Raw genomic sequence first — 23,063 nt, forward strand, 5'->3', positions numbered from 1 at the left:
AAAGAGCTTTAGAGGTCAAACGGAACCATGAAATACAATAACAGAAGCATCTTTTCAGATTGATACGTTTTCTTAGAGTAGCTTAATCAGTGGATCAAACAATTACAAACCCATCTAACAATGCCATAGCTCACTTCTTTTTTCTTAACTTTAACCACAGCCTAACAAAATACATTTTCTCAAATGCTTCACTGAAATCTGGATATTCTGTCTTAATTTCTTTGAGCATATATGAATGAATGTCTATGTACAGACACACAAATATATAACACACATGTATACACAAGCATACATATATACTTACACAAAAACATATACTTACATATATATTATAGATAATAATAATAATACTGTACCTCATAGGTAGTTCCATAATGGCAGGTAAACTGGCATTGTCTGTTGGTTTCTGCATCTTGCTCAACATTAGTATAAAATATTACTCCATCTCCAGAGCAGGATATAATCTGCTTATCATTTGTGCATGGTAAGAACTTTGCACTAAATATATTTGCACGGTGCCCTGAACGAATTGTTGTCAAAACCTAAAACACACAGAGAAAGCAATTCTTGGTAATTCTTATTTCCTGGAAAGAAACATTCATATTTAATATAATCGTAGCCAGTGATACAATCTCACTAACATTCTCATCTAAATAAAAGATTTTCATTTAATTCTAAAATATTATATTTTTTAAAAAGGAAATCGGGATCTCACATGTTTTCTATCTGTTCACTCTAAGATGTTAAAAAAAAAGTATCAACAGGAATAGTATCACAAAAATCAAACATTCATGTTTCTATCTCTTTCAAAATTTCAGTCAATAAAAAAGGACTAAACTGATTGACTTTTGAAATTCACTGGTTACTAGATCATTGTTTTAGTTATCCTCTGTCAGGATGAAGAAAAAAATCAACCGAATTTAAATGACTCGTAAGTCAAAGTAATTAAATGGTATACATGAGGATAGAATAGAAATCCCACCTTCCAATTCCTTAATTCTATTTACAAGACCAAAATTCTGTGAGAGAAATAAAGTTTAAAGTTTATATTCTAATATTTTGCAACATGTATCACATAAAAAGGCTAATTCCCCTGATAAAGAATGCTTAAAAATTAAAAAAAAACACTGAAACCTGACAGAAAAAATAGACAAAAAAGCCAAACAGCCTATAAACAGATACACAAATGGACCTTAAAAATGTGAAAAAATACTACCTTTATTCCCAAGGGAAATGCAAATTTAAACTATATTGAGATACACTTTCTTACTTATCAGATTGACAAAAGCTCAAAGCTTTACAATACACTCTACAGGCAAACATACAAGAGGAAAAGGAACTTAAACATTGCTGCTGGGAGTGCTAAATGGTACAATGCCAACAGAGGATAATTTAGCAACATCTGACAAAACTATATCTATATATTTATCTTTTAACCAAGCAAGTCCATTTTTAGGAATCTACCCTAAGTCACACCCCAGAAATATAAAAAGATATGCACAAGATTATTCATTGAGTTATAATTTATAATAGCAAATGTTGGAAACAATTTAAATGCCCAATCATAGGAATCCAGTTGAATACTTTATGGTACCTACCCCACAATAGATATACAATGGAGTACAAAGGGAGCCTAAAACATCTGTTGTATGTAAAATAAAGTGCCCAAAGAAAAACTGGTTATGTTAAAACACAGACACAGGTTGGCTTACCTGGGAAACTTTGAGCATCAAAAAGAGTAAAATCAGTAATTATAATACATTGAATAAAAATAAAAATCTATAAACCTATGTACATTTTTTTTTTAAGTTGGTGGGGAAGAGAGGGAAATCCTCTTATTTACAGAGGAATGTCAACAAATAAATGTAGGAAAGAATGATAAAATCAAAAATCACAATTTTATAACCACATTTTAGTAACTAAATTGGACAGGAACCAGCAATGATTGCTAAAACCAAAAGATGAAACGTGGTTACAAAACAAAATATTCATATAGTCTCAAAATACTACCCCAAAGATAGGTTACAAATTACAAAGGGGAAAAGCACAAACAAGAGAAGGATGAAACTTGCCATCCCAACAAAGAGGCAAACTGACAAAATGTACCACGGTATCACCCGTGGAAAATTCTTTCCAAAAACACTTAATCTGAAGCTGAATCTATTTCTGAAGGAACAATCAGAGACATCCAAATTGGGAGGTATCCTACAAAAAAAACTTGACTTCTACTGTTAAAAACCTCGATGTCATGAAGATCAAAAACTTAAAGGAACGGTTCTTAAGGACACACCAAGTAAATGCAATGTACAGTGCTGGATTGGAGCCAGGGTTGAACAGGGATGGAATTTATAAAGGACATTGTTGGAACGAATATAAATATTATATATATATAATATGTATACTAGATAATGGTATTTCTTTGGCATGGTAATTAGATTGTAGTTATATAGCATAATTTTCTTGTTCTTAGGAGATGTATGCAATAGCACTTATGGATGAAGTGCATGATGCTTTCAATCTACCATCAAAAGCTTTCTAAAAACATCTGTCTATGGATGCTCAATGGATTTTTTTCAAGCTTCAAAATTTTCAAAGTTAAGAAAATTTCATATTTCAAATTTATCAATTGAGTCAAATTCATTTCACCTTGTTCAAATTTAACCCAGGAGTGGATCTTATCAACATACAGTAGAAATCTGATTATTTTTCAATTTTTTAGAAAAGCTCGAGCAGGATTGGTGTTGATTCTGTGAAGGTTTAGTGGAATTCAAAAGTTTAGTCATCTGATCCTGTGTTGGAAGGTTTTTTGATTACTGATTCAATTTGTTACTTAACTAAATGCCCCCCTTTTAGTTCTGATTTAGTTATGTGCATTCCTGTTCATGTTTTTCTTTCTCAGTATAGCTAAATGTCAATTTTATTGCTCTTTTCAAAGAATAAACTTTTGGTTTCATTGATTCTATTTTTTTTTAATTCTCTATTTATCTCCCCTTTGTTCCTTGTTATTTCCTTCCTTTTGCTTACTGTGGATTTAGTTTGCTCTGCTTTCTCTAGTTTCTCAAGGTGTGGGGTCAGATTTCTGATTTGAGATCTTTCTTATTTTTAAAGTGGGCATTTAGAGCTATAATTTTCACTCTCAACACTAACTTGGCTACATCCCACAGGTTTTGTATGCCATGTTTTTGCTTTCATTGGCCTCAAGATAATTCCTAATTTCCCTTGCAATTTTTTCTTTGATACATTGATTAAGAGTGTGTTATTTTCTACAATATTTGCGAATTTACCAGTTCACCTGCTTTTGTTGATTCCTGGCTTCATTCTATCACGGTTAAAGAAGATACACTGCTATGATTTCAATCTTTTTAAATTTATTGAGACTTGTTTTGTGACCTAATAGTTCATCTATCCTACAGAAGGATCCATGAACACTGTACAAGAATGTGTATTCTGCTCTTGTTGGGTGAAGTGTTCAATATATATCTGTTAGGTTTAGTTGGTTCATAGTATAATCCTAGTCTTCTATTTCCTTATTGATCTTGTGTCTAGATGACCTATCCGTTGTTGAAAGTGATGTACTGAAGTCTCCAACTATTAATAGAATTATAATGTGTCTGAACACAGATCTCTTTGAATTTACCTTATCTGGGGTTCACTCAACTTCTTGGAAGTATATACTCATTTGTTTCCTTATTTTGGAAATTTTCTGCCATTATTTCTTCTGATATTCCTTCTCCTCCTTTTTCTCTCCTTCTGGGACTCCCAGAATACATATACTGGCCTGGCGGATGGTTTCTTTAGGCTCTATTCACTTTTCCTCATTTTTTTTTTTAATGCATCTCAGACTGAATCATTTCATTTGTCTTATCTTTGAGTTCACTGATTCCTCTGCCAGTTCCAATCTGCTATTGATCCCTTCTAGAGAATTCTTTTTATTTCAGTTAATGTGGACTTTAATTACAGTATTTCTCTTTGGCTCCTTTTTATAATTTCCAACTCAATGAAATTCTCATTTTGTTCATGTATTTGTTTTCTTGATATCCTTTTGTTCTTTGTGTTCTCCTTTAGTTCTATAACCATATATAAGACCATTTTTTAAGTAATTGTCTGGTATGTCCAACATCTGGTATTCTTTGTTGATGATTTCTAATATTTTATCTTGATCCTTCAGATGAGACATCATTTCTTTGTAGGTCTTATAATCTTTTGTTATAAAAACTACGTTTTAATATTTTCATGCATTAACCCTGGAATTTAGTCATCCCTGAGCTGTCTGTTCCTTAAGTTTCCATCCAGATAATGATATGGCAGAGATTTCCTTGAATACTAAGAGCTGACAAAAACAAAGAAGCCAACACAAAATACACCTTTTATAGTATTTGCAGGCTGGATCTCTGTCTGGTGCTCTCCTTCAGAGCCTAGCCCTCCTACCAGTGAACCCGAAGACTGGGTCAAGGCAAAAGTGCAGTATTCCTGTTGATGTTTTCATGGGCATGTATTCTCGGCTTAGGAATTCCATTTATAGGAATCTGAAATGACCTTGTTTTCCCTATTACATAGTCTTTTTCCTGTCTGCAGTGCTCTGTCGTATGTCTTAAAGTCAATAATCTTTTGCCCCTGGCTGCTGCAATTTGATTATTCCTTACACTAACTTAGCTATCTGTAAACTGCTTCTGCTTGCAGGGCAACTACTGGAACATTGAGACAGAGCCTAGTGTCCTAATGCAGTTCTTCAGGCTATAACCAATAGATAGGTGTGAACAAACATGCACTACAATATGTGCACAGGTGTTTGCTCCCCCTAGCACAAGATTAGGAACCACTCTGAGATTACAGCAACTCTACACTGAGCCTAAAAGGGATTAGGAGAGGGATCAGCAAAGGTGCCACCAGCTTTAACTATCATATATGAGTTTCCTTTTTCTCGATTCAGCGTATGCACAATTACTGCAACCATTTAATTGTTTTCTGGAGCTCTGAGGAAAATGGCTCTAACAGTTTTGGCTAGTTGTTCAAAGATTCCACGGGGGTGTGGAACCTTGTCACATCTCAGACTGCCATTAGAGGTGACCAGAGTCTCAGTGAGTACTTATTGTACAACATTAACTACCAAGTTCATTAATGAGAGAACGACAGAAATCAGAACATAAACCTGGTACAAATATTAGCGGCTACTTACCTTGCTCACTTTAAGTGAGGAAGTCACCTCATTTGATCTAAGATTTAGGTTACAAACATGGCCAAAATATGGATTTGCTGAAGAACATAAACTACTCACTATAAGTTGTATTAATGCACACAGGTAATGCAGGTCCAGTAAAAAGAGAAAGAAAAAAAAAGATCTCTGCACCTAACTCAACTAAGGTCACTGGAGAAAAAAATATATATCTATTAAACGTTTTCAGACCTTTCATTCATCTCCCCAGATGTCAGACACTAAACTCTGTCAGATTAAGGTAAAAGAACGAATAAATAATGTAAAGTCTTTGAAAAAGATAGATATCATGGCCTTTAATGCCATCAGATATTCTGACATGTTCACCAAGTATTTCCATTTGCTAAAGCTGCTGAAATGTACTATACCAGAAATGGATTGGCTTTTAACAATAGGGATTTGTTAAGTTACAAGTTATAATTCTAAGGCAGTGAAAATGTCCAAAGTAAGGCACCAACAAGAGGATACATTCTCTGAAGACAGGCCACTGGCATCCAGGGTTCCTCTGCCACATGGGAAGGCAAATGGCAACGTCTGCTGGTCGTTCTCTCTGGTTTCAATGGCTCTCTCTCTCAGTTCCTGTGGGTTCTCCTTGCTTCTCTGGGCGTTTCCCTCTCTAAACTCTCTCCAAATGTCTCTGCCTTATATCCTCTCATAAAGGATTAAGACTCACCTTGAATGAGCTGGGTCACATCTCAACTGAAACAACATAATCAAAAGTTCCCACCCAGAGAGGGGCAAGATGGTGGCAGAGAGAGGAGTGGAATTTAGTCAGCCCCCTGGAACAATTAAATAACACGAATAACTAGTAAATAATTTGGAATAACTGCGGGGGGATAATCATGACTGTCCACACATTGTACACCAACCTGGATTGGGAGGAATGCCTGAGATCGCAGCACAGAATCTGTGAGTGAAAGCTGCGGAATCGCGCCAAGAGCAACCTCCCCCCACGGCAGGGTAAGCTGCAAAACCTTGCTGTGGGAGAAACTAGCAGCACTCTCTGAGCAAATACAGCTCAACTGAGCTCCAACTGGGATTTTAACTAACAAATGTGGACTGCTGAATACAAGCTACAAACCACCAACAAGCAGACAGAGGCTTTTAGTGATGACTGACCTTAAAGAATCAGAAGACTCATCTGTCCTGGGAGGGGGAGCCCAGAAGACCCAGTGTTACCTCTGGCCAACAAGTGAAACTGGGGGGCATGTACTGGCTCCAAAAGGGGGCTTTTTGTCCCTTTTTCTCTCTTTCAACTTGAGGGGCTTAGAAGAGAGAGCCACAGCATTTTCAGTTCACAGTGCTCTGACCCAGACAGGGGTGGAGATAACAGAGTCAGAGAGACTATTCAAATGTAGATGATAACTCCCTAAGGGGTATATCTTCCCTACAAGTAAGGAGGTGAGGTTCAGCTTTCCCTTCAGAAGCAGACACTAGGGCCTGAAGGAAAACAACCAAAACAGATACTAAGGAGGCCACACCTCCTTACACCAGTCAGGAGCAACAGGCTAGCAGGCGCCCCCTGCTGGGCAGGTTAGGAAAACAGCAAGTGGAGACCTCACAGGAAAGTCTGTCATTCCTCTAAGATACACCCTGAATACAACCCCATACAGAGACCTGAACCCATTCTTGTGTGGGAAAATATGACTGGGGTTACCAAGGAAACCAGATGCCCAGACAACAGAAAACCACAATCTATACTAGGAAAAATGAAGATACGGTCCAGTCAAAGGAACAAATTTACACCACAATCAAGATACGGTTGAGATACTGTTTCACTTTAATGAAACAATCTATTAAAGATTTTCAAAGATATATGCTAAATCAAATCAAAAACCCAATCAATGAGTTCAGCGAAGATATAACAAAAGAGAGGAAGGCTATAAAGAAAACACTGGGTGAACATAAGGTAGAAATCGAAAGTTTGAAAAAACAACTGGCAGAATCCATGGAAATGAAAGGCACAACACAAAAGATGAAAAACACAATGGAGACATACAACAGCAGATCTCAAGAGGTAGAAGAAAACACTCAGGAAATGGGAAACAAGACACCTGAAATCCTACACACAAAAGGATAGGGAAAGAATGGAAAAATAAGAGCAACATCTCAAGAAATTAAATGACAACATGAAATGCATGAATGTACATGTTATGGGTGTCCCAGAAGAAGAGGAGGAAAAAGGGGCTGAAGCAATAACAGATGAAATAATCAATGAAAATTTCCCATCTTTTATGAAAGACATAAAATTAGATTCAAGAAGCTCAGTGCACCCTAAACATAACAGGTATGAATAGACCTACGCCAAGACACTTAATAATCAGATTATCAAACGTCAAAGACAAAGGGAGAATCCTGAAAGCAGCAAGAGAAAAGTGATCCACCACATACAAAGGAAGCTTGGTAAGACTATGTGCAGATTTCTCAATAGAAATCATGGAGGCAAGAAGGAAGTGGGGTGATGTATTTAAGATACTGAAAGAGAAAAACTGCCAACCAAGAATCCTATATCTGGAAAACTGTTCTTCAAATACAAGGGAGAGTTTAAAATATTCTCTGACAAACAGACAATGAGAGAGTTTGTAAACAAGATACCTATGCTACAGGAAATACTGAAGGAAGCACTACAGACAGAAAAGAAAAAACAGGAGTGAAAGGCTTGGAACACAATTTTGGGTGATGGTAGTACATTAATAATGTAAGTACACAGAACAAAGATGACTGTGAGTATGGTTGGAAGAGGAAGGTTAGGAGCATGTGGGACACCAGAAGGAAAGAGGAAAGATAAAGACTGGGACTGTATAACTAAGTGAAACCTAGAGTGCTCAACAAATGTGATAAAATAGACAAATATGTTTCTACATGAGGGAGAACAAATGAATGTCAACCTTGCAAGGTGTTAAAAATAAGGTGGTATTGGGGAAAAAAATACAATCAATGCAGACTAGAGACTACAGAACAGAAACTTTGTGTTATGCTTCCTTTAACGTAACATAGGCAATATACCAAAGCTAAATACCTGTAAGAGGGGGACATAAGGGAGAGGTATGGGACTCCTGGCATTGGAGATGCTGTCTGACTCTTTTATTCTACTTCAGTTTAATTCTATCTTTCCTTTCATTGCTTTTTACCTGTCATGCTGTTTTTTTCCTATTTATTTATTTATTTATTTTTGCTCTCTACCTTCTTTGACTCTTGCTCCTTCTTTGTGGAAGAAATGGAGATGTCCTATATAGATGGTGGTGATGGTGTTGAATACATAAATATGTAACTGTACAGAGAATCATCGACTGTTTACTTAGGACAGAAAGTGTGGTGAGTGAACAAAACTGCATTTATAAAAAAAAGTGTTGATGAAGAAACCTCGAGGGTGCTACATTGAGTGAAATAAGTCGGACACATAAGGACAAATATTGCATGGTCTCAATGATATGAGCTAATTATAATATGTAAACACACAGACATGAAACATAAGTTAACAGGATATAGAATGAGGCTAAAGAATGGGGAGCAGTTGCTTATTATGAGCAGAATGTTCAACAAGGTTGAACCTACCTAAGTGTTTGAAGTGGACAGAAGTGATGGTAGCACGTTGTTGTGAGAATAACTAACAGTGCTGAATGGTGTGTGGATGTGGTGGAAAGGGGAAGCTTAGAATCACATATGTCACCAGAAAGAAAGGTGGAGGTTAAAATATGGGAATGTATGAAACAGTGAATCTTGTGGTGGACAATGTCTGTGATTAACTGTACAAATATTAGAAATCTCTTTCATGAACCAGACAAATGACACTATAATTAGAAGCTAATAATAGAGGGATGTACAGGGAAAAAAATATTCCTATTGCAAACTATGTACTAGTTAACAGTATTTTAGCATTCTTTCATCAACAGTAACAAATGTACTATACCAATACTATTGAGTCAATAATGGAGGGGGGGTAGTTAGGGGAAGGGCAGGAATTGAGTTTTCTTTTTTGTCTGTCTTTCTTTTCTGAAGTAATGAAAAATGTTCTAAAAATTGGAAAAAAAACACTTAATCATGGTGATGGATGCACAGCTGTATGATCGTACCATGGACAACTGATTGTGCACTTTGGATCTTTGGATAACTGTATGTGAACAATCTCAATAAAAATAAATAGAAAAAAAAAGTTCCCACCCAAAATAGGTCTGCACCCACAAAAAAGGATTAAAAGAACATGGTCTTGGGAGGCGGGGCAAGATGGCAGACTGGTGAGCTGTATGTTTTAGTTACTCCTCCAGGAAAGTAGGTAGAAAGCCAGGAACTGCGTGGACTGGACACCACAGAGCAATCTGACTTTGGGCATACTTCATACAACACTCATGAAAATGTGGAACTGCTGAGATCAGCGAAATCTGTAAGTTTTTGCGGCCAGGGGACCCGCGCCCCTCCCTGCCAGGCTCAGTCCCGTGGGAAGAGGGGCTGTCAGCTCCAGGAAGGAGAAGGGAGAACTGCAGTGGCAGCCCTTATCGGAAACTCATTCTGCTGATCCAAACTCCAACCATAGATAGACGGAGACCAGACACCAAAGAATCTGAGAGCAGCCAGCCCAGCAGAGAGGAGACAGGCATAGGAAAAAAACAACACGAAAAACTCCAAAATAAAAGCGGAGGATTTTTGGAGTTCTGGTGAACATAGAAGGGGGAAGGGCAGAGCTCAGGCCCGAGCTCAGGCCCTGAGGCGCATATGCAAATCCCGAAGAAAAGCTGATCTCTCTGCCCTGTGGACCTTTCCTTAATGGCCCTGGTTGCTTTGTCTCTTAGCATTTCAATAACCCATTAGATCTCTGGGGAGGGCCCCCCCTTTTTTTTTTTTTAAATCCTTTTTTCTTTTTCTAAAACAATTACTCTAAGAAGCCCAATACAGAAAGCTTCAAAGACTTGCAATTTGGGCAGGTCAAGTCAAGAGCAGAACTAGGAGAGCTCTGAGACAAAACGCAATAATCCAGTGGCTGAGAAAATTCACTAAACACCACAACTTCCCAAGAAAAGGGGGTGTCCGCTCACAGCCATCATCCTGGTGGACAGGAAACACTCCTGCCCAACGCCAGCCCCATAGCCCAGAACTGCCCCAGACAACCCAGTGTGATGGAAGTGCTTCAAATAACAGGCACACACCACAAAACTGGGCGTGGACATTAGCCTTCCCTGCAACCTCAGCTGATTGTCCCAGAGTTGGGAAGGCAGAGCAGTGTGAATTAACAAAGCCCCATTCAGGCATCATTTCAGCAGACTGGGAGCCTCCCTACACAGCCCAGCAGCCCAGAACTGCCCTGGGGGGACGGCACTCACCTGTGACATAGCACAGTCATCCCTCAACAGAGGACCCGGGGTGCACGGCCTGGAAGAGGGGCCCACTTGCAAGTCTCAGGAGCCATACGCCAATACCAAGGACTTGTGGGTCAGTGGCAGAGACAAACTGTGGCAGGACTGAACTGAAGGATTAGACTATTGCAGCAGCTCTAAAACTCTAGGATCATCAGGGAGATTTGATTGTTAGAGCCACCCCCCCCCTCCCTGACTGCCCAGAAACACGCCCCATACACAGGGCAGGCAACACCAACTACACACGCAAGCTTGGTACACCAATTGGACCCCACAAGACTCACTCCCCCACTCACCAAAAAGGCTAAGCAGGGGAGAACTGGCTTGTGGAGAACAGGTGGCTCGTGGACGCCACCTGCTGGTTAGTTAGAGAAAGTGTACTCCACGAAGCTGTAGATCTGATAAATTAGAGATAAGGACTTCAATTGGTCTACAAATCCTAAAAGAACCCTATCAAGTTCAGCAAATGCCAAGAGGCCAAAAACAACAGAAAATTATAAAGCATATGAAAAAACCAGACGATATGGATAACCCAAGCCCAAGCACCCAAATCAAAAGACCAAAAGAGACACAGCACCTAGAGCAGCTACTCAAAGAACTAAAGATGAACAATGAGACCATAGTACGGGAGACAAAGGAAGTCAAGAAGACCCTAGAAGAGCATAAAGAAGACATTGCAAGACTAAATAAAAAAATGGATGATCTTATGGAAATTAAAGAAACTGCTGACCAAACTAAAAACATTCTGGACACCCACAGTACAAGACTAGAGGAAGTTGAACAACGAATCAGTGACCTCGAAGATGACAGAACGGAAAGTGAAAGCATAAAAGAAAGAATGGGGAAAAAAATTGAAAAAATCGAAATGGACCTCAGGGATATGATAGATAATATGAAACGTCCAAATATGACTCATTGGTGTCCCAGAAGGGGAAGAAAAGGGTAAAGGTCTAGGAAGAGTATTCAAAGAAATTGTTGTGGAAAACTTCCTAAATCTACTAAACAACATAAATACACAAATCATAAATGCTCAGCGAACCCCAAATAGAATAAATCCAAATAAACCCACTCCGAGACATATACTGATCACACTGTCAAACACAGAAGGAGCAAGTTCTGAAAGCAGCAAGAGAAAAGCAATTCACCACATACAAAGGAAACAGCATAAGACTAAGTAGTGACTACTCAGCAGCCACCATGGAGGCAAGAAGGCAGTGGCACGATATATTTAAAATTCTGAGTGAGAAAAATTTCCAGCCAAGAATACTTTAACCAGCAAAGCTCTCCTTCAAATTTGAGGGAGAGCTTAAATTTTTCACAGACAAACAAATGCTGAGAGAATTTGCTAACAAGAGACCTGCCCTACTGGAGATACTCAACGGAGCCCTACAGACAGAGAAACAAAGACAGGACAGAGAGACTTGGAGAAAGGTTCAGTACTAAAGAGATTCGGTATGGGTACAATAAAGGATATTAATAGACAGAGGGGAAAAATATGACAAACATAAACCAAAGGAAAAGATGGATGATTCAAGAAATGCCTTCACGGTTATAACGTTGAATGTAAATGGATTAAGCTCCCCAATTAAAAGATACAGATTCGCAGAATGGATCAAAAAAAATGAACCATCAATATGTTGCATACAAGAGACTCATCTTAGACACAGGGACACAAAGAAATTGAAAGTGAAAGGATGGAAAAAAATATTTCATGCAAGCTACAGCCAAAAGAAAGCAGGTGTAGCAATATTAATCTCAGATAAAATAGACTTCAAATGCAGGGATGTTTTGAGAGACAAAGAAGGCCACTACATACTAATAAAAGGGGCAATTCAGCAAGAAGAAATCACAATCGTAAATGTCTATGCACCCAATCAAGGTGCCACAAAATACATGAGAGAAACACTGGCAAAACTAAAGGAAGCAATTGATGTTTCCACAATAATTGTGGGAGACTTCAACGCATCACTCTCTCCTATAGATAGATCAACCAGACAGAAGACCAATAAGGAAACTGAAAACCTAAACAATCTGATAAATGAATTAGATTTAACAGACATATACAGGACATTACATCCCAAATCACCAGGATACACATACTTTTCTAGTGTTCATGGAACTTTCTCCAGAATAGATCATATGCTGGGACATAAAACAAGCCTCAATAAATTTAAAAAGATTGAAATTATTCAAAGCACGTTCTCTGACCACAATGGAATACAATTAGAAGTCAATAACCATCAGAGACTTAGAAAATTCACAAATACCTGGAGGTTAACCAACACACTCCTAAACAATCAGTGGGTTAAAGAAGAAATAGCAAGAGAAATTGCTAAATATATAGAGACGAATGAAAATGAGAACACAACATACCAAAACCTATGGGATGCAGCAAAAGCAGTGGTAAGGGGGAAATTTATAGCACTAAATGCATATATTAAAAAGGAAGAAAGAGCCAAAATCAAAGAACTAATGGATCAACTGAAGAAGCTAGAAAATGAACAGCAAACCAATTCTAAACCAAGTACAAGAAAAGAAATAACAAGGATTAAAGCAGAAATAAATGACATAGAGAACAAAAAAACAATAGAGAGGATAAATATCACCAAAAGTTGGTTCTTTGAGAAGATCAACAAGATTGACAAGCCCCTAGCTAGACTGACAAAATCAAAAAGAAAGAAGACCCATATAAACAAAATAATGAATGAAAAAGGTGACATAACTGCAGATCCTGAAGAAATTAAAAAAATTATAAGAGGATACTATGAACAACTGTATGGCAACAAACTGGATAATGTAGAGGAAATGGACAATTTCCTGGAAACATATGAACAACCTAGACTGACCAGAGAAGAAATAGATGACCTCAACCAACCATCACAAGCAAAGAGATCCAATCAGTCATCAAAAATCTTCCCACAAATAAATGCCCAGGGCCAGATGGCTTCACAGGGGAATTCTACCAAACTTTCCAGAAAGAACTGACACCAACCTTACTCAAACTCTTTCAAAACATTGAAGAAAATGGAACACTACCTAACTCATTTTATGAAGCTAACATCAATCTAATACCAAAACCAGGCAAAGATGCCACAAAAAAGGAAAACTACCGGCCAATCTCCCTAATGAATATAGATGCAAAAATCCTCAACAAAATACTTGCAAATCGAATCCAAAGACACATTAAAAAAATCATACACCATGACCAAGTGGGGTTTATTCCAGGCATGCAAGGATGGTTCAACATAAGAAAATCAATCAATGTATTACAACACATTAACAAGTCAAAAGGGAAAACTCAATTGATCATCTCAATAGATGCTGAAAAAGCATTTGACAAAATCCAACATCCGTTTTTGATAAAAACACTTCAAAAGGTAGGAATTGAAGGAAACTTCCTCAACACGATAAAGAGCATATATGAAAAACCCACAGCCAGCATAGTACTCAATGGTGAGAGACTGAAAGCCTTCCCTCTAAGATCAGGAACAAGACAAGGATGCCCGCTATCACCACTGTTATTCAACATTGTGCTGGAAGTGCTAGCCAGAGCAATCCGGCAAGACAAAGAAATAAAAGGCATCCAAATTGGAAAAGAAGAAGTAAAACTGTCATTGTTTGCAGATGATATGATCTTATATCTAGAAAACCCTGAGAAATCGACGATACAGCTACTAGAGCTAATAAACAAATCTAGCAAAGTAGCGGGATACAAGGTTAATGCACATAAGTCAGTAATGTTTCTATATGCTAGAAATGAACAAACTGAAGAGACACTCAGGAAGAAGATACCATTTTCAATAGCAACTAAAAAAATCAAGTACCTAGGAATCAACTTAACCAAAGATGTAAAAGACCTATACAAAGAAAACTACATAACTCTACTAAAAGAAACAGAAGGGGACCTTAAAAGATGGAAAAATATTCCATGTTCATGGATAGGAAGACTAAATGTCATTAAGATGTCAATTCTACACAAACTCATCTACAGATTCAATGCAATCCCAATCAAAATTCCAACAACCTACTTTGCAGACTTGGAAAAGCTAGTTAATAAATTTATTTGGAAAGGGAAGATGCCTCGAATTGCTAAAGACACTCTAAAAAAGAAAAACGAAGTGGGAGGACTTACACTCCCTGACTTTGAAGCTTATTATAAAGCCACAGTTGCCAAAACAGCATGGTACTGGCACAAAGATAGACATATAGATCAATGGAATCGAATTGAGAATTCAGAGATAGACCCTCAGATCTATGGCTGACTGATCTTGATAAGGCCCCCAAAGTCACTGAACTGAGTCATAATGGTCTTTTCAACAAATGGGGCTGGGAGAGTTGGATATCCATATCCAAAAGAATGAAAGAGGACCCCTACCTCACCCCCTACTCAAAAATTAACTCAAAATGGACCAAAGATCTCAATATAAAAGAAAGTACCATAAAACTCCTAGAAGATAATGTAGGAAAACATCTTCAAGACCTTGTATTAGGTGGCCACTTCCTAGACTTTACACCCAAAGCACAAGCAACAAAAGAGAAAATAGATAAATGGGAACTCCTCAAGCTTAAAAGTTTCTGCACCTCAAAGGAATTTCTCAAAAAGGGAAAGAGGCAGCCAACTCAATGGGAAAAAATTTTTGGAAACCATGTATCTGACAAAAGACTGATATCTTGCATATATAAAGAAATCCTACAACTCAATGACAATAGTACAGACAGCCCAATTATAAAATGGGCAAAAGATATGAAAAGACAGTTCTCTGAAGAGGAAATACAAATGGCCAAGAAACACATGAAAAAATGTTCAGCTTCACTAGCTGTTAGAGAGATGCAAATTAAGACCACAATGAAATACCATCTAACACCGATTAGAATGGCTGCCATTAAACAAACAGGAAACTACAAATGCTAGAGGGGATGTGGAGAAATTGGAACTCTTATTCATTGTTGGTGGGACTGTATAATGGTTCAGCCACTCTGGAAGTCAGTCTGGCAGTTCCTTAGAAAACTAGATATAGAGTTACCATTCGATCCAGCGATTGCACTTCTCGGTATATACCCAGAAGATCGGAAAGCAGTGACACGAACAGATATCTGCACGCCAATGTTCATAGCAGCATTATTCACAATTGCCAAGAGATGGAAACAACCCAAATGTCCTTCAACAGATGAGTGGATAAATAAAATGTGGTATATACACACGATGGAATACTACGCGGCAGTAAGAAGGAACGATCTCGTGAAACATATGACAACATGGATGAACCTTGAAGACATAATGCTGAGCGAAATAAGCCAGGCACAAAAAGAGAAATATTATATGCTACCACTAATGTGAACTTTGAAAAATGTAAAACAAATGATTTATAATGTAGAATGTAGGGGAACTAGCAATAGAGAGCAATTAAGGAAGGGGGAACAATAATCCAAGAAGAACAGATAAGCTATTTAACGTTCTGGGGATGCCCAGGAATGACTATGGTCTGTTAATTTCTGATGAATATAGTAGGAACAAGTTCACAGAAATGTTGCTATATTAGGTAACTTTCTTGGGGTAAAGTAGGAACATGTTGGAAGTTAAGCAGTTATCTTAGGTTAGTTGTCTTTTTCTTACTCCCTTGTTATGGTCTCTTTGAAATGTTCTTTTATTGTGTTTGTTTTCTTTTTAACTTTTTTTTCATACAGTTGATTTAAAAAAGAAGGGAAAGTTAAAAAAAAAAAAAAAGAAAAAGAAAAACAAGGAAAAAAAAAAAAGATATAGTGCCCCCTTGAGGAGTCTGTGGAGAATGCAGGGGTATTCGCCTACCCCACCTCCATGGTTGCTAACATGACCACAGACATAGGGGACTGGTGGTTTGATGGGTTGAGCCCTCTACCACAGGTTTTACCCTTGGGAAGACGGTTGCTGCAAAGGAGAGGCTAGGCCTCCCTATGGTTGTGCCTAAGAGCCTCCTCCCGAATGCCTCTTTGTTGCTCAGATGTGGCCCTGTCTCTCTAGCTAAGCCAACTTGAAAGGTGAAATCACTGCCCTCCCCCCTACGTGGGATCAGACACCCAGGGGAGTGAATCTCCCTGGCAACGTGGAATATGACTCCCGGAGAGGAATGTAGACCTGGCATCGTGGGATGGAGAACATCTTCTTGACCAAAAGGGGGATGTGAAAGGAAGTGAAATAAGCTTCAGTGGCAGAGAGATTCCAAAAGGAGCCGAGAGGTCACTCTGGTGGGCACTCTTATGCACACTTTAGACAACCCTTTTTAGGTTCTAAAGGGTTGGGGTAGCTGGTGGTGGATGCCTGAAACTGTCGGGCTACAACCCAGAACCCATGAATCTCGAAGACAGTTGTACAAAAATGTAGCTTATGAGGGGTGACAATGGGATTGGGAAAGCCATAAGGACCACACTCCACCTTGTCTAGTTTATGGATGGATGAGTAGAAAAATAGGGGAAGGAAACAGACAGACAAAGGTACCCAGTGTTCTTTTTTACTTCAATTGCTCTTTTTCACTCTAATTATTATTCTTGTTATTTTTGTGTGTGTGCTAATGAAGGTGTCAGGGATTGATTTAGGTGATGAATGTACCAGTATGTAATGGTACTGTAAACAATCGAAAGTACGATTTGTTTTGTATGACTGCGTGGTATGTGAATATATCTCAATAAAATGAAGATTTAAAAAAAAAGAACATGGTCTTAAAAGCGGGAAGCAAAATGAAACAAAATAAAGTTTCAGTGGCTGAGGAATTTCAAATGCAGTTGAGAGGTCATTCTGGTGGGCATTCTTATGCATTACATAGATACCCGTTTTTAGGTTTTAGTGTATTGGAATAGCTAGAAGTGGATACCTGAAAGTGTCAAACTGCAACCCAGTAGCCTTGACTCTTGAAGACGATTGTATAACTATGTACCTTACAAGGGGTAACAGTGTGATTGGGAAAACCTTGTGGATCATACTTCCTTTATCCAGTGTATCGGCGGATGAGTAAAAAAAATGGGGACAAAAACTAAATGAAAAATAGGGTGGGATCGGGGGAAGATTTGGGTGTTCTTTTTAATTTTATTTTTTATTCTTATTTTTATTCTTTCTGGGGTAAGGAAAATGTCCACAAATAGATTGGGGTGATGAATGCACAACTATATGACAGTACTGTGAACAGCTGGTTGTACACCATGGATGACTGTATGGTATGTGAAAATATCTCAATAAAACTGAATTAAAAATAAAAAAGACAATGCCAATACACAATTCTGTAAATAGACTATAGACCAATGAACTGCATACTTAAAATGGGTGGATTTTATGGTATGTAAATTATATCTCAATTAAGCTGTTAAAAAATAAAAGAGTCAAATTAAAAAAAAAAAAAAAAAGAGCATGATCTTTTCTGGGGTACATAACAGTTCCAAACCAGCAGATCAAGTAACTGGCATACAGTCATTAGTTCCTTACTCTGATCAGTCTCTGACTTCAGCTTCACATAAGTCACATTCAGCAGACATTCTTAACTCGCGCTTTTTCTCCATTTAAAAGGTTTATCTCTATCTTTGAAGCAGAAACAGGAACCCCTCTCCTTCATTAGTCACTCTTGACCTGAAAAGGCTTTCTTTATCCAAGTAATCAAGAATTACAGAGGAAAAACAGAAAACTCTTTTTTTTGATCAAACCTCTTGATTTTTTTACGCCCCTCTCCAACCTTACTCCCCTCTTCCAGTGTTCTTCATCTCAAAGGCATTAATATCTACCCACACAGTTGATGAAGCCAAAAACTACAGAATCCTTCACTTCTATTTCTATCATCTGTTATATCCAATCCACTAATAAATCCATGTCTAAAATACATCCCAAATTACTTCTAACCACATCCAGTGTCATTATCTTTTTCTAAGCCATTATCCCCTCTTCATTTGGATTAGTCCAATGGCCTCCCCTCAAAGCCTACTCTCCAATAAGCAGCCAGAGCTATATTTTAAAAATGTAAATCATATCACTTGCATGTTCAAAACCTACCGATGACTGTCTTTTTCAATTACACTAAAGTTTAAACTCCTTAATATACATATGGCTTTTTCTACTGTTAAAAAAATTGAAAGTTATTTTAAAGAAACAATATTTTTTGGATTATTAGTGAAAGAATAGATGTTAAAAGACAAAGGAAACTTTAAAAAACCAGGAGAATGTAGCCATATGAGTTGGATGCAGTCAGGAAATACATCTATATATGTATATATATGTAATGTATAAGAATATATATAATTTTTTTCTCATTCTTAATCAAAACTTTCAATGATCCCGAATGCTTACGATCTTAATGAATATACTAAATACAATGTTAAATAACTCTAGCATTTTTTTAAAAACATTAATAGACTTCCCTTTTTAAGTGGTACATGAAGTTTAAAGAACGTCACAGATTTTCTTTGTATTGCAATCATTCAACTGTTTACATTATTATCATTTAAAAAGGCAAGTTTCCCTTTAATTATTCTCTAAATTCAACATCATGTTGATATGGTAAAAACTTGTTATTTGAGGTTGTAATTAAAATAAAGTAAACTGAGAGTTAGAAAATTACTTAGTTCTAAGATGTTTCTTGACCTGTTGAGAAGTTTATTAGCTTAGGATTTTTTTTTATTAAAAGCAAATTTTAATTTATTTTGTATATCAAGAAATACATACATGTCATTCAATTGGCTGCTTGTATCTTCAAAAGATTTTAATGCAATTACACTTTCTAAAAATCTAAATTTCACATTCTTCAGAAAATAAGAAAATGAACCAAGAACAAAGCTGGACAGCTTTCTTTATGCTACTCTTAATAGCAAAAATAACCTTTATAAAATGTTAAGATAATATACCAAGGATACATGCAAAATTAATTTTTCCAATAGTCTCATACTTTATTCATGGCACATGTTTCTCCTTCAGACTCTCTAAGGAAAGCAAGGGCCCTTACTTTATACAGAAATTTTTATGGGCACAAGAATATTCTTTTTTAATATGGATGGCCTCACTGACCCTAAAAGTTCTACAACTAAACCTCAGAGATATTCCAAGTTCAGTTCCAGGCCACCATAATAAAGCAAATATCGCAGTAAGGTGAGTCACACTAATTTTTTTATTTCCCAGTGCATAAAAAGTTACAGTTACACTATACTGTAATCTGTTATGTGTGCAATAGGCATTAAGTTTTAAAGAACAATATACATGCCTTAATTTAAAAATACTACATTGCTAAAAAATGCTGACCATCATCTGAACCTTCAGCAAGTCTTAATCTTTTTGCTGATGGAGTGTCATACCTCAAAGTTGATGGCTGCTGATTGATCAGAGTGGTGATTGCTGAAGTCTAGGATAGATTTGGCAGTTTCTTTAAGACAACAATGAAGTTTGCCAAATCAATTTACTCTTCCCTTCATAAAAGATTTCTCTGTAGCATGCAGTGCTGTTTGATAGCATTTTACCCACAGAACTTCTTTCAAAATTGGAGACAATCTTCTCAAACTCTGTAGCTGCTTTATCAATTAGGTTTACGGAATATTCTAAATGCTTTGTTGCCATTTCAACAATGTTCACGGCATCTTCACCAAGAGAAGATTTCACTTTCTTTGCTCAGCCACAGAAAGCAACTTCTCATCTATCAAATTTTATAACATGAGATTGCAGTAATTCAGTCACATCTTCAGGCTTCACTTCTAATTCTAGTTCCCTTGCTATTTCCACCACATGTGCAGTTACTTGTTCCACAGACATCTTGAGACCTTCAAATTCATCCTTGAAAGTGGAATCAACTTCTTCTCATCTCCTGAGAATGTTGAAATTTTTACTTCCTCCCATGAATCACAAATGTTCTTAATAGCATTTAGAATAATGAATCCTTTCTAGAAGGTTTTCAACTTACTTTGCCATATCTGTCAGAGGAATCACTATCTATGGCAGCTACAGCCTTAAAAGATATATTTCTTAAATAATAAGACTTCAAAGTCTATATGACTCCTTGATCCACAGGCTGCAGAATGGATGTTGTGTTAGCAGGCATGAAAACATTCATCCCGTTGTACATCTCCATCAGAGCTCTTGGGTGACCAGGTCAATGAGAAGGAATCTTTTTCTCAGCAGTAGGTCTCAACAGTGGGCTTAAAATATTCAGTAAACTATGTTATAAACAGATGTGCTGTCATCCAGGCTTTGCTGTTCCATTTATAGAGCACAGGCAACACAGAATTAGCATAATTCTTAGGGGTCCTAGGACTTTTGTAATGGTAAATGACATTGGCTTCAACTTAAAATCATCAGCTACATTAGCCCCTACCAACGTCAGCCTGTCCTTTGAAGCTCTGAAGCCAGGCATTGTCTTCTCGTCTCTAGCTACTGAAGTTCTAGATGACATCTTCTTCCGGTAGGCAGTGGTTTCATCTACAAGGAAAATCTGTTGCTTAGTGTAGCCATCTTCATCAACTATCTTAGCTAGATCTTCTGGATAACTGGCTGTAGCTTCTACATCAACACTTGCTGCTTCTACTTGCACTTTCATGTTATGGAAACAGTTTCTTTCTTTAAACCTCATGAATCAACCTCTCCTAGCTTCCAACTTTTCTTCTGCAGCTTCCTCACCTCTCTGAGCCTTCACAGAATTAAGAAGAGTTAGGGCCTTGCTCTAGATTAGGCTTTGGCTTAAGTGAATGTTGTGGCTAGTCTGATCTTCTATCCAGACCACTAAAACTTTCTCAATATTGGTAATAAGGCTATATATCACTTTCTTATTATTTGTGTGTTCACTGGAGTGACAATTAATTTCCTTTGCATTCACAACCTGACCAACTGTTTGCCACAAGAGGTATCGCTTTCGGCCTGTCTTGGCTTCTACATACTTTTCTCACTAAGCTTAAATCATTTCTAGCTTTTGATTTAAAGTAAGAGGTGTGTGACTTTTCCTTTCACTTGAACAGCTAGAGGCTACTATACGGTATAACCGGCTTAATTTCAATATTTTAATATTTTGTATCTCAGGGAATAGGGAGGCCTGAGGAAAGGGAGAAAGACAAAGTAACAGCAGGTCAGTGGAGCAGTCAGAACACACACAACATTTATGAATTAAATTCACCATATTATATAGGCACAGTTCATGGAACCCCAAAACAATTACAACAGTAACATCAAAGACCACTGATCACAGATCACCATAACAGATATAATAACAATAAAAAGTTTGAAATATTCTAAGAATTACAAAAATGTAGTGGAGAAACACCAGTGAGTACATGCTGCAGGAAAAGTGGCTCCAACACAGACTTGCTCGACACAGGATTTCTACAAACTTGCCATTTGTAAAAAATACATTATCTGTTAAGCACAATTAAACAAAGCACAACAAAAAGAAGTATGCCTGTATCAGTAGTTGCTCTGTCTGGAATAACAAGGGATTAAAGTCTAACAGAGCAAGTCAAACTTTCGGAAACATGACTTGGAACAATCTTACTCCCCTAAGAAATGTTTCCTGGGCAAGTGGAGTTTACTTCTTCTAGCTTTGTATACATAACATCATGTCCAGTGTCATCTTGGAGGAAATCGCTCCTGTAACATCTATCATATTTTACAAATATTATTAATTTACATATGTATCATTAACCATGGGCTGGATGTTCTTCAAAACTCACATGTCCAAAACCAAAGTCAATGAGGCAGGAAAGGATACACTGCCTACAGATCATACTTTATATCATTATACCTACCATAATGAGTGGCACAGAGTAGTAGCTCTGTGTTACGATGTTCTATCATAAGACAATATGATAACGGTACAATAAAAAATATTCACAAATTATTCAGGGGGAGAAGGATGAAAGCAATGATACTTTGCTTGTACATAAAGATAGCCTAAAGACTGCATGATGAATGAAACCTCTAATTTAAAATAAAAATTTAAACAGTGAAAATGAATATATTAACATGATACGGCAGTTGAGAAGAGCTCATTCTCGGTGGCATACTAAGATTACTAGTTATTCACTATCATCTTCAAATTTTTTCAAATATTTAAAAAATGCATCTTTTTCTAACACCATTAATATTTTTCTAAATGTTTAAAGTTGAAATAATTGAACAAGAGTGTTTACAAAATCAAGTTCTTATATATAAAATGCCATGATATACACGTTTAACAAGGCTAACCAAGAATTAAAGATCCAATTCTTTTGGAAAACTGGGAATCAAATTTAAATAATATGTACCATTAATAACAGCCTGAATATTTATATCTAAAAATACTTCTATATACCAAAGAGAATACCCAGTGTGGAACAACTCCTAATAAATAGTTAAAAAAAAAAAAGAAAGAAAGAAAAGGTTATTTCTAATACGCTAGAAATAAACCAAAATGGAAAGTAAGACAATTAATTCACTACATCACCATTATACTAAAGAGAAAAAAAAATCACAGTCTTTTCTTTCTCAAGGAATGATTTATTGAAGTAATGTCACTTGTGGCAATAACGATCTATTCGTA

At 37.0% G+C, this 23,063-nt stretch overlaps 1 protein-coding gene across 6 annotated transcripts in view; it reads right to left on the minus strand.

Annotated features, from left to right (window-relative positions):
• Nucleotides 1–23,063, minus strand: part of DCAF6 (DDB1 and CUL4 associated factor 6) — a 201,023-nt gene that overhangs the window by 121,662 nt on the left and 56,298 nt on the right. For all 6 annotated transcript variants that reach the window (XR_005215172.1, XM_037825416.1, XM_037825415.1 and 3 more), the window contains exon 4: nucleotides 357–542. Coding sequence is in view for 5 of the 6 variants with exons in the window: in XM_037825416.1 (XP_037681344.1) it covers nucleotides 357–542 (186 nt within the window). In the remaining variant the exon portion in view is untranslated. The remainder of the gene's footprint in view (nucleotides 1–356; nucleotides 543–23,063) is intronic.

Source organism: Choloepus didactylus, chromosome 2 (genome assembly GCF_015220235.1).
Source record: "Choloepus didactylus isolate mChoDid1 chromosome 2, mChoDid1.pri, whole genome shotgun sequence".
Classification (NCBI taxonomy): Eukaryota; Metazoa; Chordata; class Mammalia; order Pilosa; family Megalonychidae; genus Choloepus; species Choloepus didactylus.